Below are 14,655 nucleotides of genomic sequence, written 5' to 3'. Positions count from 1 at the left end.
ATCCTGCTCTACATTGTCTAAAGGCTTTGAATTGAGATTGGTTGACAACATCGATTCAGCCACTTAAACATATCATCATTTATTAGATTGAACTGTATCTTAAGTTTTGTTTCCTCATCTTGACTTCTTCATCATAACATTCTTACATAACAAAAACCTAACATTTTCAGTTTTGAAATGAGAATCGCCAAAGCAAGGGAGGAAAGGAAGTAAACTTATCATGTTCTTTAATATATGGAATGGATTATTGGGAATTGACAGAACATGAGATCATCACCCACCCAAACCCCAAAGACACTTATTTCTAAGATAGCGCATCCACAATCTTAGAGCCACACAGCCAACCAAGCTGCTGGAGGAAACAAACTCGAAATCTTCAAGGCCTATTTTTAGATTATCGCCATTTATGTTTTTAAAATTATCATAGCTACAATTCTATTAGGTCCCATCAAGCGGAGTTGGCGCTAGCTGTACGTATACTGTTGGAATATGGATGTTAGTCTGTGATGGTGACACAACCGAAACAGATGCAGAAACTAACCACATTTATTTTTTTTTTATGTGGCAAGTGGGGTGGGAGGGAGGGATTACAGATTTCCACGAGTGTGCGTGAGAAGAAGCGTTTATCACCCAGAATGGCCTGAGTCTAATTTTAAGGCTGTGTCCCATTGTTTTATTCCTCTGGAGGATTCCAGACAAAGTCATTGTACTCATCTATGAATTCTATTAATCATCTTGAACTCATCAATTAAATCATCCTTAATCTTCTATTCTAAAGAAAACACAAGGCTTTCATAAGAAGCTTTTCCTCCTCCAATGAGTTACACTTCCCTTCTCTCAATGTTGACGTGGAAGTGTCAATGTGCAATGCCTAACTCTAACTGTGCACATAGACAATGAAGTGCACCAAAGGTTTTCAACATCTGTTGGAAGACGATATGGCTAGCTCTGCTGGTAGTTGTGAATGGATCAGCACTAATTGTTGGCGAGCAATTATAAAGTGATTGTACTTTGACTTAGTTTAACCAGCTAAAAACTGTGATTTGCATTGCTATCCTATGACCACCAACTCCAGAGAGATTTTCTCACAGGTGTGAACATGAAAGAAACAAAGAGGGGGGTTTGATAGCAGTTCGTAAATGTGCAAGAATATATTGACCAGAATATTATGATTAGATTAGATTCTCTGCAGTGTGGAAACAGGCCCTTCGGCCCAACAAGTCTACACTGACCCTCCAAAGAGTAACCCACCCAGACCCATTTTCTTCTGACTAATACACCTAACACTATGGGAAATTTAGCATGACCAATTCACCTGACCTGCACATCTTTGGACTATGGGAGGAAACTGGAGCACCCAGAGGAAACCCACTCTTCCCGTGTCTGCATGTGCAAACTTCAGTCGTCCGTGGCAGGAATTGAGCCTGGGTCCCTGGTACTGAGAGGCAACAGTGCTAACCATGCCGCCCATCCAGAGATGATCAGAATGTTCCCTAAACTGGTTTCAATGGTCAGAAGAAACATATAAATGCTTTGGCTTGAACCGAATATTTCCAAGGGTGAAACAGGCTTCCAGGACCAATAGTTGTATAGAAATCATGAAGGGTATGGATAGGGTAAATAGATAAAGCCTCTTTCCTGGGGTGGGGAAAGTTCAGAATTACAGGGCATAGGTTTAGGGTGAGAGGGGAAAGATATGAAAGGTACCTAAGGGGCGACTTTTCCACACAGAGGGTGGTGTGTGTACGGAATGAGTTGCCATAGGAAGTGGTGGAGGCTGATACAATTACAACATTTAAAAGACATCAGGATGGGTCTATGAATAGGAAGGGTTTGGATTTGGAGGGGTATAGGCTGGGTGCTGGCAAGTGGGACTATGTTAGGTTGGGATACCTGGTCGGCATGGACGAGTTGGACCGAAGGGTCTGTTTCCCTGCTGTACATCTCTACGACTCTATGAGAAAACACAATTTACAGCACAGAAACAGACTATTCAGCCAAATGTTCATTCGAGTTTTTATGTTCCATGACCCTCTTCTCACCTGCACTGAACTCTATCTACATATTTTTGTATTTCTTTCTCCCTCATGCACTTCCTTTTAAATGCATTTGCGTTACTGGCATTAAGTATCTCCAGCGGTAATGAATTTCACATTTCCACAACTCTCTGGGTAAAGAATTTTCTCAGACATATGACTGGTTCTCTTGCATTTACGGCCCCCAGATTTGAGTTCTACCCAAGTTATGTCAAGTGATTAAGTAAAACATAATTTACCTGGTGAAAATGGGTAGCTGGGACTGAATGACTTGAACTCGGACAATGACAAGCAGAAGAGTGCTCAGCATCAAAAAAATAAGTTTGATTAGTGTCTGGAGAACCCATGATGGCAGATTGCCTTTCCCTCGTACCAAGTGGACCACAATCTCCCCCAGAATTGGCAAAGTGAACTGCAAGAAAGATCAACAATCGTTACTTAAAAGGAACTGCATTCAGCTATCACAACTCTTAAGTTAACGAAAAGCTGAGTTCTTTCAGCTAAAGCTTGCTGGAAAATTAACAGCATATTAATTATTTATAGGGATTTTAATACCACCAATCCGTCTGTCAGTGAGTTCAGGGGATTGAGACATAGGAATTACAAATTCCTTCATGTATTCTATTATTCCAACTTTGCCAATTGCAGCTTATCATGGAATTTCACCCTTAGACTCCTTGTTTATTTTTGAGATGATGCTGGACAGGTACATAATTGCTTATTGTTCTTGCCGTGGAACACACGTTCCCTTCTAACAACGTGAATATTCCTAATGGAATGCTAATCAAGTTCTCTGATTGCTCCATTGTCCTCAACATACTGATATCAGCTCATACTTCCAAGTTATGGCACAGAAACTGTTCAACCTGAGTAAGAGGTTCACCTAATAAGGCATCCTTTTCCAGCAAGTTCTCAATGTTTTTTGTGCTTACTTGCTAACATTCAATTTTAAGGACACAATAGCAATTCCAAGGAACATAGCAGTAGTTGGTCTTTTGAGGATCGATTAATCTAAACTTGATTTTGCACTGAGGCCTTTCAAAGATCTAGTAAGGCACCCATGAAGTCTGAGCCTGCTTTGGTACTCGACAATTCAGCAAGTAATGAGTAGAGGTTTTATTTTGCAGGTTTTGAGCAGAGGTGATGCGTGGGAGCCTGGAAACGCTTTGCTCCCACACATCACCTCCCCTCAAAACCTGCAAAAATGTACATTAAACCTTTCCGTTGCATCTGATCACCCTCCTTATCTCCAGACAATAAACAATTCTCATCATCTCCCCTTTGGTGAGTTTGCTGGCTAATCATGTCCTCCAGTTGTAGAGCCTTCTGCCAGTGGACAGAGCTTCTCAGGCTATTCTGTCCCCCAGAATATGCATTTACATGATCCACAAAGAGGACTTCAACCACATGGGATTCAATAATAACCTGCTTTCATTTACAGTATTATACTTACTCCTTGGGCGACAAAGATTTCATAGACAAAACATATGCCGATGACTGTTATTCCTTGTTCCTTGCATAAAGTTGCAACAGCAACCAATATCACAGTGACCACAATAGGAGTCCACACTGAGAAAGAAAAGATAACTTATTTCATTTAATTCAATCCACACTTCTCCCAACAAAGTGCAGCTTTTCTGTGTAAAACATTACAGCAAATACAAGAAAAACTTGTAATTATGATTTTTTTTTACAACTACAGAAGCCCCCCCAAAGTAGCTTATGACTAAGCGCAATCACCATTGTAAAGTCAGAAATGTTTCAAAAGAAAGTGCACAAGTTTCTATAACCAACAAGATATTGCCCAGAAAATCTTATTTTAAGGCAGTGGTTGATGAATAAATATTGACAAAGGCACCAAAAGGAACTCTGTCTGAGTACCTTGTTAAACGCTGTCTGGCCTCTGAGGTGAATTAAAAACTCATATGGCAGCATAACAGAAGGCAGTAAGTAATTTGGAAAAAGCATTGATAGCTAGTTCCAGATTTTCATCTAACAACGGCAACATAGTTCTGAATCAGGGTGGCATGGTTGTCTTGAAGGAAAATTTGCAGGCATCATGTCCTTCCAGGTAGGAGGGATCGAGGATCTGGAAGATGCTGTCAAACCACCCTGGGGGGGGGTTGCGTTGTTGCACTGCATCTTGTAACTGGTACACACTGCTGCCACTATGCATTGGCGAGGGTGAACATTTAAGGTGATGGATGGGGTGCCAATCAAATTGGTTGTTTAGTCCTGCATGCTGCTGACTGAGTGTGGTTGGAGCTGCATTCATCCAAGCAAGTGGAAGGTGTTGCATCCCACTCCATACTTGCACGTTATGGTTAGCTAATAGGTTTTGAGGAGTGAAGTGGTGAGTTATCTGCCACAGAACTCCAAGCCTCTGACCTGTTCTTATAAGCACAGTATTTATATGATTGGGCCAGCACAGTTCTTGGTCAATGGAAATGTTGTGGGATCCCGCAACTGTATTGCCACTGACAGTCATTGGGAAATAGTTAGATTCTCTTTTGTTGGAGATGGTCATTTACTGGCACTTTTGTGGTGTGTGACGTTCAATTACCAGCCCAAACCTGAATGTTGCTCAGCCTTGCTGCATGCAGGCATTGACTGCTTTAGAATCAGAACAGTTGGAAATGTGACTGAATACTCAATTACCATCCTTACTGTCGACCACCTGATGGAGGAAATGTCATTGAAGATGTAACTGAAGCTGGCTGGATCGAGGAGTCTTCACTAAGGAACTCCTACAGTAATGTCTTGGCTTTGAGATAATTGGTCTCCAGCAGGCAGAGCCATCTTCCTTTTGTAATGGCATGACTCCAACCAGCAGACACTTTTCCCCAATTCCCTTTGACTATAATTTGCTAGGGATCAAAAAAGCAATTGGATAAATCTTTTACAAAGAATTGCAGGACTGCAATAATGAGTGCGACTTATCAGCCAGCTCTACCATGGAGCCAGGATAGACACCTGTGTCTATGGTTTATCATGAATGTCAGCATAGTGGTAATGTCACAGTACGAGTCATCCAGAGGCAGAGTTAATGCTCTGAGACAAGGCTTAAATTCCACCTGTTAAATCCAATTAATACATCTGGAATTTAAAGTTAATCTCAATGACAGTGACCATGACTGCTGTCATCAACTGCTGCCAAAATCCATATGGTTCACTAATGCCCCTTAGGAAGGAAATTTACCATACAGCTGGCTTACATGTAACTCGACGCTCAAAATACTCTGGTTGGCCCTCTGAAATTGTCTAGTAAGCACTCAGTTTGAGGGTATTTAAGAATGGGTCTCATCCGCAAAGAAACCAAGAACTATGATCAAATTAACAGCTTGACATGGAAAAGGTTACTCAAAACAGACCTTTTTCAAGATCATGCAGGGCATTCACGTGGTGAAAGTTTAAAATTGATTTTGTCTTGTTCATTTTCCATTTTCAAAACTAATAGACAAAAAGCCCACCTTAAAATAAGTAGTCTGGAAATTGTCAAAGAGTGTAAATGCAATATTTTAAATCTTTAAACCAGCTGCTCGTGGTCATGAAATGTTCACTGAATATGCGGGAATTAAACTTTGCTCAATTTCCAGAGACACTGACTTTGGCAGCTATTACAGAAAACCATAACACATTACCGATGGAATTGTTGGGACCTTTAGACTTGGTGTACGATAAAAATGCAGCCAAAAAGAAAATGGAGGACAAAAGCTCAGCCCGACCTACAACTCCAGTAACCTGCAGCATAAACAGAAAGAGACAGATGTAAATTTCTATGCAAGACATTGGATCTAATTGGATCACATAGCACAGTAACAAGCTGTTCCATCCAAACAGACCATGTTGGTATTTACACACTACTTAAGCCTCGTCACGTTCTTCTTTCTCCAACAGGACAAGCTTCCATTCCCTTTTCCCTTGTATCCGCGTCTCACGTCTCCTGAATGAATCTGTAGAATTGACTTTAACACTCTATGTTGGGAGTTCCACATTCTTACTATCTGTATGAAGAGGAGTTTCCTGGGATTTCTTGGTGACTATCTTATATTAATGGCCTTCAGTTATACTCCTCCAGACAAGAGATTATTCTCTCCGTACCTACTTTATCAAATCTTTTCACAATTTTGAAAACTTCTATTATGTCATCCCTTGACCTCCTTGATTCAAAAGAAGGGAAACCCAGCTGTCAATCCATTCCTGAAATGTGTACTCTTGCACTTCCAGTACCATTGTCATCACTCTTATAAATCTTTGCACACTCTTCAGTACCTCTATACACTTTTCATAATATGGCAACCAGAGCTACATGCAGTATTCACTGAGAGGCCTAAGCAAGGTGAGACACAGCTCAAGCATGCTATCCTCTATTTCACTTCCAACTCCTTAAAAATAAAACCTACTGTCAATTTGTTTTTTTTTTAATTCTAGGTCTTGATAACTTGTAACACAGCTCCTACTGTTTCATGCACCTATACTTCTGAATCTTTATCGTCCACTTGCCTTCCAAGTAACAAGTGGCTCAATATTGCCAAGCCATCCCCCCATTCTTTCTACCAACATGTACGACCTTATGTTTATCTGGCATTAACTTTATTTCCCAATTACTTGCCCACTCTACCAGGTTTATCTCCTTCTGTCATTTGTTGCAGTTATCCTCAATATTGACTATCTGCCAAAACTGGCTTCATCTACAAAATTTAAACACAGTGGTTCTGATTCCAAAGTCTAAATCATAAATGAAAATTGTGAATAACAGTGGTCCTTGCAGAACAACAATATCCATTTATCGTCGTTGTGAATAGCTCCCAGTTACTGCCACTCTCTGCTTTCTGTCACAAAACCAGTTAGCAATCCATCCTTTCACTTGTCCTATCTAAGCATATGAGGATATGTTGCAAAATTTCCAAATGCTGAGGTGATTTTTAAAAGTCATAAATAAAATGCATTCAATCCAAACTCTATCTTAAACATCTTCCATTCAAAGATCAGTAGTGCTTTTAAAATACATACATTGATTTGAAAGACATCTGTGCTAACTAGGTGAATTGCAAATGCATAGCAAAACTCCCTCTGCTCTGCTTAACCATGAGCTATTACCTTTAACCTCAGAACAACACCTCATTCCTCAACAGTGGGCTACCACCTGAAAAAGAGCTTATGCCCGAAACGTCGATTCTCCTGTTCCCTGGATGCTGCCTGACCTGCTGTGCTTCTCCAGCACATTTTAAGCTACCACCTTTCCACAAGTGCCTTCAAATCCCAACCAAGAACGTCAAACACAAAATCTCAGCTGGTATTTTACTGCTTCTACTGAGGGGGTGCACCACTATTGAAGGTGTTATCTGTATGAGATGGAAAAAAAACAGAGACTCTGTCAACCCTCACATGGACCTTTTGCTTATTTATGGGACTTGGATGCCATTGGCAGGCTCAATATTTATTATCCACCCTCAACTACCCCAAACTGCTGATTTGAACCACTGCAGTCCTTACATGCAGACACAACTACAGTGCTATTTTAAAGAGTTCCAGGATTTTGACCCAACAACAATGAAGGAACAGCAATCTAGTTTTTAAAATTCATTCACAGGATGAGAATATCGCTGGTCCCTCTCCATCACTAATTACCCAGAGATCAGTTAAGAGTTAGTCAATCACTTCGCTGTGGGTCTGGAGTCACATGTAGGTGAGGACAGCAGATTTCCTACCCTAATGGACATCAGCCAGCCAGATAGGCTTTTTATGACAATGATTACATGGTTGTGGTTAAATTAAACTTTTAAATTCCAGATTTTTAAAAAATTGAATTCAGACTTTAACTGTCCTACTCCTTGGCCCCGCAGGACATTTGCCTGGAATTCTGGATTATTAGTCAGTAACATTACCACCACACCACTGCATCCCTAACTAAGAATATTCAAACTGGAAAATCAGTCCAAATGTAGTAATTTGCATATCAGATATAATAGGTTTGCCACTAAATGAGCTCCTGTAACCATTGAGACAGGGCATATTAATATGGTCTGATGGGACACAACCAAGATTCCATACCCAATGTCATGACCAAGAACTTCTCCATCATATGAATCTCAGATGAGTCATCAGCTCAATATTGGAGTTGAATGATCTTTGTACTTTATGGTGAATAGTGAAATCTTTTTTAGTCACATTTACAACTTTGCTCCACACAGAACAGACTGTGATTCTCCAATTGTACTTGTGCTCCAGGGTCACCACAGGTTCTCGACAGTTTGAATCTATCTCCATTCTCATTCCTCAAGTGCTCTGAGATACTTTGACATTTCTACCTCATTTTGTGCTTCAGACTTGGAACCCATAAAGAATTCAGTCTGATGATGCACAAACCTCAAACTGACAGAGGGAGAGAAAGAATTGCTTTCACTTCATTAGCTTAAAATGCACTCAAAATTCTATTAAAAAACTGGTGGGCTTATTACCAATGACACATGCTGGGGAACTCAGCATACAACATTAGTTGTCAACATATTGGATACAAAAGGAACAAAATTAACGTTTCTAAATAGCTTTTCTCAAATTATAACGTATTAATAATTTCAAGTGATGCATGTTCAATTTTTTATGTTTGCATTTCTATATAACCTCACTTTGTTACATTCAAGTAAAATTCGTTCGGGAGGATTTCAGCTGTCAGCTGTTGAGAAATCACAAATACCCTTGTTAGTCTAATCAGATCACAAATAGCAAACAGTGAAAGCTCCCACTTAAGATTCATTCAACGACATTTGTTAAATACTTAGCCAATTATGAGCACTCATCTTTAAAATTTTGGAAGGATTTGATAAGAAGACATATTGAGAATGCTTCCATTTGTGGCAAGTCCAAAATTAAGGTCTATAAGATAATCATTAATTAATTAAATAAGGAATTCTTCACCGAGTGTGCTTAGAATGTAAAAGTCATTGCCGCACGGAGTGACGGAAGCAAAAAGATTCAACAAGGGGACACCAGTTGAGGGATAAAGGATAATGTGATAATAAGGTTAACTGGAAGGTAAGGAGGCTCATGCAGAGTATTAACATTGGTATAGCTCAATAAGGCTGAATGATCTGAGTCTGTGCTCTAAATTCTACCAATCTATTTAAGTCTGAAATGAAAACTAGCCTTAGACAAAGCACACTGCAAAGCTCACTTGTGCCACACAGTGACTGGCACTGGTTATTACATTTGGATTCTGTAAGAATCATTACCTCCAGATCCCACCACAACAGATGAGCCTTGATCCATCTACGAATAACCAGCCAGAAAGCTACACTCAAAATGTGGGTGCAGTGAATCCTGAAAATCATATCAATGAAGCTTCAAACAGCTACCTGGAAGGTGACACTTGGTTACCAAGAAAAATCACATCTGTGGTCCTCTCCTCCCAAAGGAGTACATGACCAGCAAGCAACTCCATTTAAAATCACACTGTTTGGACATCTCCATGGCCACACATCGGAAGTAGAGCTAGAACCTGGACCTTCTGGCACAGAGGTAGGGTCATTTCCACTGTGCCACAAGACCCTCTGTCTGGCATTGGAAAAATTATTTTTAATAAATCTATAAGGACATGTAATGATACAGCTCCATGGCAAGTGGGATTTGAAACTGGACCTTCTGCCTCAGAGGTAAGGACATCACATTGTACCACAAGCGCTCTAAATAATTAAGGCCATCTGATCTTTCATTCATCATGTAACCCCTGCTGTCCCAATGTACCACCTAACAACTATAGGACTTCTTCCATAACTATTCAATGTTGCGGACCTATGAGTGAAGAATTCATTAAGATCAATAGTAAAGCTGAAACCTGAGAGTTAATTCAGCTCCATTGGGGAAACATTTTGTGTTACACTTAAAAAGTGAAAAAGCAGGGAGTGCAAGAGGAGCTTCTATTTTATTATAACACTGACTTTTGCACATCTGACTTCAGTTAAGATTGTATAAGCCTCACGTGCACACGTCTAAATCCTTACTCACCGCTTCAGTGTGAATTGGATGAACTGCAAAAAGCAGGGAAGCAATCAGGCTAGATTTCCTGTCCAGAAACAGTTGGCATACTTTGAGATAAATTATGCAAACCACTGCATGCAGGACAAGATTCAAGAGGTGGTAGAAAGCTGAATTCAGTTCACTGAAAAGGTAGTTTAATCGAAATGTGAGCACAGTGAGTGGTCGATAGGATTTATGGCTCCTTTCCTGTGTAGGGAAACAATGTCATCGTTAGATCAACTTTAAAACCTACGTATGAGTGACACCAGATAAAAAAAAATTATTGCCCAATTTACAAATAGATTTAAACTCAATCTTATGTAGACAAGAGTCTATTGACAAAGTATAAAGCAATCAGGTCATTTAAATCTGATTAATCTGTGTAGGCCAAGATTCAGCCCAACCTGCACTAATATATTTTCCATGTAAATTGGAAGGTTAGCTTTGCTATGAAATTCTTCTAAATTATCCTCGACCACCTGTACAAAACATAATTTCTTTAAATGGTACCATGGGATATTTTACATCCACTGGCATCTAGGTCTAAAAGACAGCACCTCCAGCAATCCAGCTTTCACTCAGTTACATGCTGGAATCTGAAGCCTTGGTTTTGGTGCGTAATAGGATTCTAACCCACAAACCTCCGAATCATGGGTAAGAATTTTAATATCGAAGCCACAGCTGATACCAATTGTACACAGGGCAGATCACTACTTATTTGTGGTTCAAATCCAGTAAAAAAAAATTGAGAATCAAAAGCAAGCAAGGTTTAGAATATTAATGAAGTGTTGTTTGTAAGAAGCTTCAGGATCCTGGATTTCTGATTGCCACACAATAGGAAGGAAATGACTGCAGAGCATCATCACCTGGATGTTGCCTGGGCTGAAGCCTTTTAGCTATGAAGATACACCAGATAGGCTGCTATCCTGAGCAAAGAAGGCTGATGCAAGGACCTGATCGAGACATACAAAATTATGAGGGGCATGGATAGGTCGAGAGGAAGAAACTTTTCCCACTCAGTTAATGGATCAATAACCAGAAGCATAATTTTAAGATAAAACCAGATGAGATTTAAAGATTTTGTTTCCAGTGGGTTGCTGGAGCTCACTGGCTAAAAAGGTGGTAGAGGCAGGAACCATCACAAACATTTTAGCAGAATGTAAAGTACCATGCTGTACAAGGCTACAGGACAAATGCTGGAAAGAGGAGCTAGAGTAGATAAGTACTTGATGACCAGCATGAACTTGACAGGCCGAAGGGTCTCTTTCATAAAACCTTATGACTCTATCCTTACACTTCCATTTTTGGGAGTGAGAATGTGTATAGGGTAAATGCAGGCAGGGAAAGGGTTGAGTTTTGTGAAACAAAAGGTTCAGTTGAGCGTGACTCAGATCAGATAGGAACTTACAGTTAACAATAGGGTGCTGCAGGCAAGGGTAATGGGTTAATAAGGTAGAAAAGCATTCATTATGTGGAGCCATTTAACAATATTGGAAGCATTCAGTACGCGAGGTCAGTTCAACAAGGTGAAAAGTAATCATTATGTGAAGTCAGTTATTCATTGTCCAACAGCAGATGGCTTAATCTTTACTGGTGATGCTCACTGATTGTAATGGTCACTCAATTGATATGTATGTCGCCATATCTGTAAAATGACTACATAGTTCATCGAGAAACTGCTGTTCCAGAGAAGACTGAACTTGTGTCTTTGTGCACATGGGCGACCATTGTCTCTTCCTCCAGGGCCTGGAATAAAGTTGAAGTAAGTAAAACCATACTGTGTCTCTGAGTGATTTACTTCAACTGAGGGGGGAGAAGGGCTGACAATATTGGCGCAGTCGGCAGGATCCAAATGGATAGTTACGATCGGACAGTGTCAGCAGCTGCCCGGAACATCGGTGTCTCAAGACGGATAGGCCCACAAGGTAAGACTTTAAACCTTGGTCCCTCTCGATATTCCTGTGTGCCGGAGACAGTTCCCTTGATCGATTGCTCTCTATTCTAAGGAATCTTTGAACGGTAATTAGCTCAGTTGAGAGACACAGTTTCACAAGCCCGCTGGCAGGCAGAGGTTCAAATCCTCTGTGCTGCATTGGGGGAGGGGGGGGTTTGAGGTTCAGGTCCTCTGTGCAGTACTGGGGTTTGACTCCCCTGGGATGGGTTGATTTGAGGTTCAAGTCCTCAGCACCGTGCTGAGCTTCGCACTCTCTGTGCTTAATTGGGGTTCGAGCCACGGTGAGGAGTAACATGAGAAAGGGGTTAAAGTTCCCTAGTGGCGAAACTTGAGGCTCTGCGAGTCTTTGTTCTGGAGGGAGTGTGTGTCTTGGATTGTGGCGCCATGTGGTCTGCTACAAGGGCTAAGTGTAATTTCAGTGACAGGATGCAAAATAAAATAAAAGCGAGAAACGTTGAAATTAAGGGTATACTAATTCTTGAATTGAAAAGGGACAGTTTCAATAAAAATTGTGCCATGCTGAATATGTTTGATGTTTAAATTTTTTTGGTTTGTTAAAACACTGGTTCAGAAAATCCCTTTAAGTAACTGTTTTACCTTGTTTGAATCAGGATCTCAATTCAATGTGTTTTGTGGGCTGCATAATGGGGCAGATTTTGTTTTACATTGAAATTGTACAACATTACGTCCTTTTCAAAATTATCAAAAGTGTAACCTTAAAACAAATTGATTTGGGACTTTGAGCCCCTGATGTGTTTGAAATTCTACAATGCTTGTTTAAAAAACACAGTGGGTTAGTGGTTATGCTTTAACCAGATGACAGTATTGTATTATAGTATCTTTGCTGTTGTGTTTTTAATGCAGAGTGTTCACAAAAAGAAGTGCATTTTTATTTTGATGTTTTGTTAGGATTTTCTAGAGAATATTAGAACTTGAGGCTGAGCTGCTCAAATTCTGTTAATTTTTGTTCAGACTCCATTGGCCTCCTTCATATTGCAAACTCAAAGAATGTTGATCGCTACCAAAGTTGCCTCTGTAATTCTGACTTATACTGGAAAATTCCATTTGGAAAACATATTTTAAAATATTCAGCATTTGTTTCCCACGAAGATTTAAATCTGAACTGAAACTGCCTCTTCAATTGCTCAAGCACAGGAAACATTTTGTTTTCTTGCTGTTTCAGACTTTTGACATACTTATCCTGACAGTTTTCACATTAGCCAAGAATCAATTTGTTAAAGGAATATAATTTTTGAATAACCTGAATGAGGTACCCGAGGGCTTGATTTTAGGACCATTGGTTGCTGTTTATAAATGACTGAATTGTTTAGGCTGTACAATTGTACAAAACTTGATCATGTCATAAATAGTGAACAGAGTAATAGACTTCAAGAATTCAAAGAATGTTGAAATAGGCAGACACAATTTACTGTAGTTAAATGTGTGACTGTCTTTAAGCTAATAACCACCTTGGCAAGGACGGGGTGAGGGAGGAAATGCAAAGATTTTGTCAGCAGCTAATATCGTCTCGAGAGTTTCTCCATTCACAGGTAAAGCACACCTTCGGACCACCGCCCACCCCCCCACAACCTGATCCAATGGATTCAATCAGCTCCTCAGTCATGAAGAAAATGACGAAACTAACAATAGTGAAGAGGTGGTCGGTATGCATTTTGTCACTGGCCTTCCTACAGTCATTAAACCACGTGAGCTTTACCTGTCTTTCGATCATTTAAGGGATATGAAGGTTCACTAATCAAGCTATCATCACAACATCCAGCTGTCTTTGTTACATTGAACAGCACAGTGGGAACAAATGCAGCAAAATATGCTGCATTCACCGAGCCTGCTGCTGTAGCTGAAGCTGCTCTGCACACTCAGATGCGCTGGTATCCTCCATCTGAAGCATCTCCGGTAAGATGGAAGTCTCAGTTTTGTGAAGCATTTAACTGCCCTTAACCAAGAAATCAGATTTCTCCGAGGAGTGATGCAAGAAGACTGAATTGTGTTTTCAGGTTGGACTTTACTGAAGGAAATTTTGAAGAACTGGGTCATTTCCACTTGACTTGGAGGGGATGGAGTGGTCACAAAGGACTGTGGAGTTAAGAACTTTACTGGTGGATTATTTTCCACATGGGAGGATTCCTTAAATTCTATTTACTGTAACGGACAAGTATTTTTTGTTGTTATAATCATCGTATGTGTCAATGACTTGCTTAAATGTTGCTGTCAGTCTTACGAAAGCTAGTAATGCCATCTCAGTGGTTATCATGAAATGATAAAAGGAGGAACTGAGAAGTGTATAGGGTATAAGCAGGTAGGGAAAGAGTTAAATTCGGAGTTTTGTGAAAGAAGAGTTTCAGCTGAACATGACTCAGATCAGATGAGAACTTACAGTTAACAATGGACACGGCAGGCAAGGACAATGGGTTAACAAGGTGGAAAAGCAGTCATTATGTAGAGCTATTTAACAATATTGCAAGCATTCAGTATGAGAGGTCAGTTTAACAAAGTGAAAAGTATTTATTATGTGAAGTCAGTTATTCATGGTGCAAAAGCAGTTGGCTGTTGCATAAAGATGAAGGAGGTAAAACTATACTGTATCTGAGTGTTTTGCTTTGACTGAGGGAAGGAAATGGGACGACAGGA

The 14,655-nt window shown here is 40.1% G+C and overlaps 1 protein-coding gene across 2 annotated transcripts in view; it reads right to left on the bottom strand.

Annotated features, from left to right (window-relative positions):
* The window catches only part of tmtc3 (transmembrane O-mannosyltransferase targeting cadherins 3), a 63,135-nt gene that overhangs the window by 36,234 nt on the left and 12,246 nt on the right, over positions 1 to 14,655 (bottom strand). For both annotated transcript variants that reach the window (XM_043709892.1, XM_043709893.1), the window contains exons 3-6: positions 10,041 to 10,259; positions 5,678 to 5,777; positions 3,490 to 3,605; positions 2,276 to 2,448 (exon numbers count right to left, since the gene is read on the bottom strand). In XM_043709892.1, the coding sequence (XP_043565827.1) occupies positions 2,276 to 2,448; positions 3,490 to 3,605; positions 5,678 to 5,777; positions 10,041 to 10,259 (608 nt within the window). The remainder of the gene's footprint in view (positions 1 to 2,275; positions 2,449 to 3,489; positions 3,606 to 5,677; positions 5,778 to 10,040; positions 10,260 to 14,655) is intronic.

Source organism: Chiloscyllium plagiosum, chromosome 19, assembly GCF_004010195.1.
Source record: "Chiloscyllium plagiosum isolate BGI_BamShark_2017 chromosome 19, ASM401019v2, whole genome shotgun sequence".
Lineage (NCBI taxonomy): Eukaryota > Metazoa > Chordata > Chondrichthyes > Orectolobiformes > Hemiscylliidae > Chiloscyllium > Chiloscyllium plagiosum.
The sequence above is the reverse complement of the archived record's forward strand: the minus strand, read 5'-3'. Positions and strand labels throughout refer to the sequence as shown.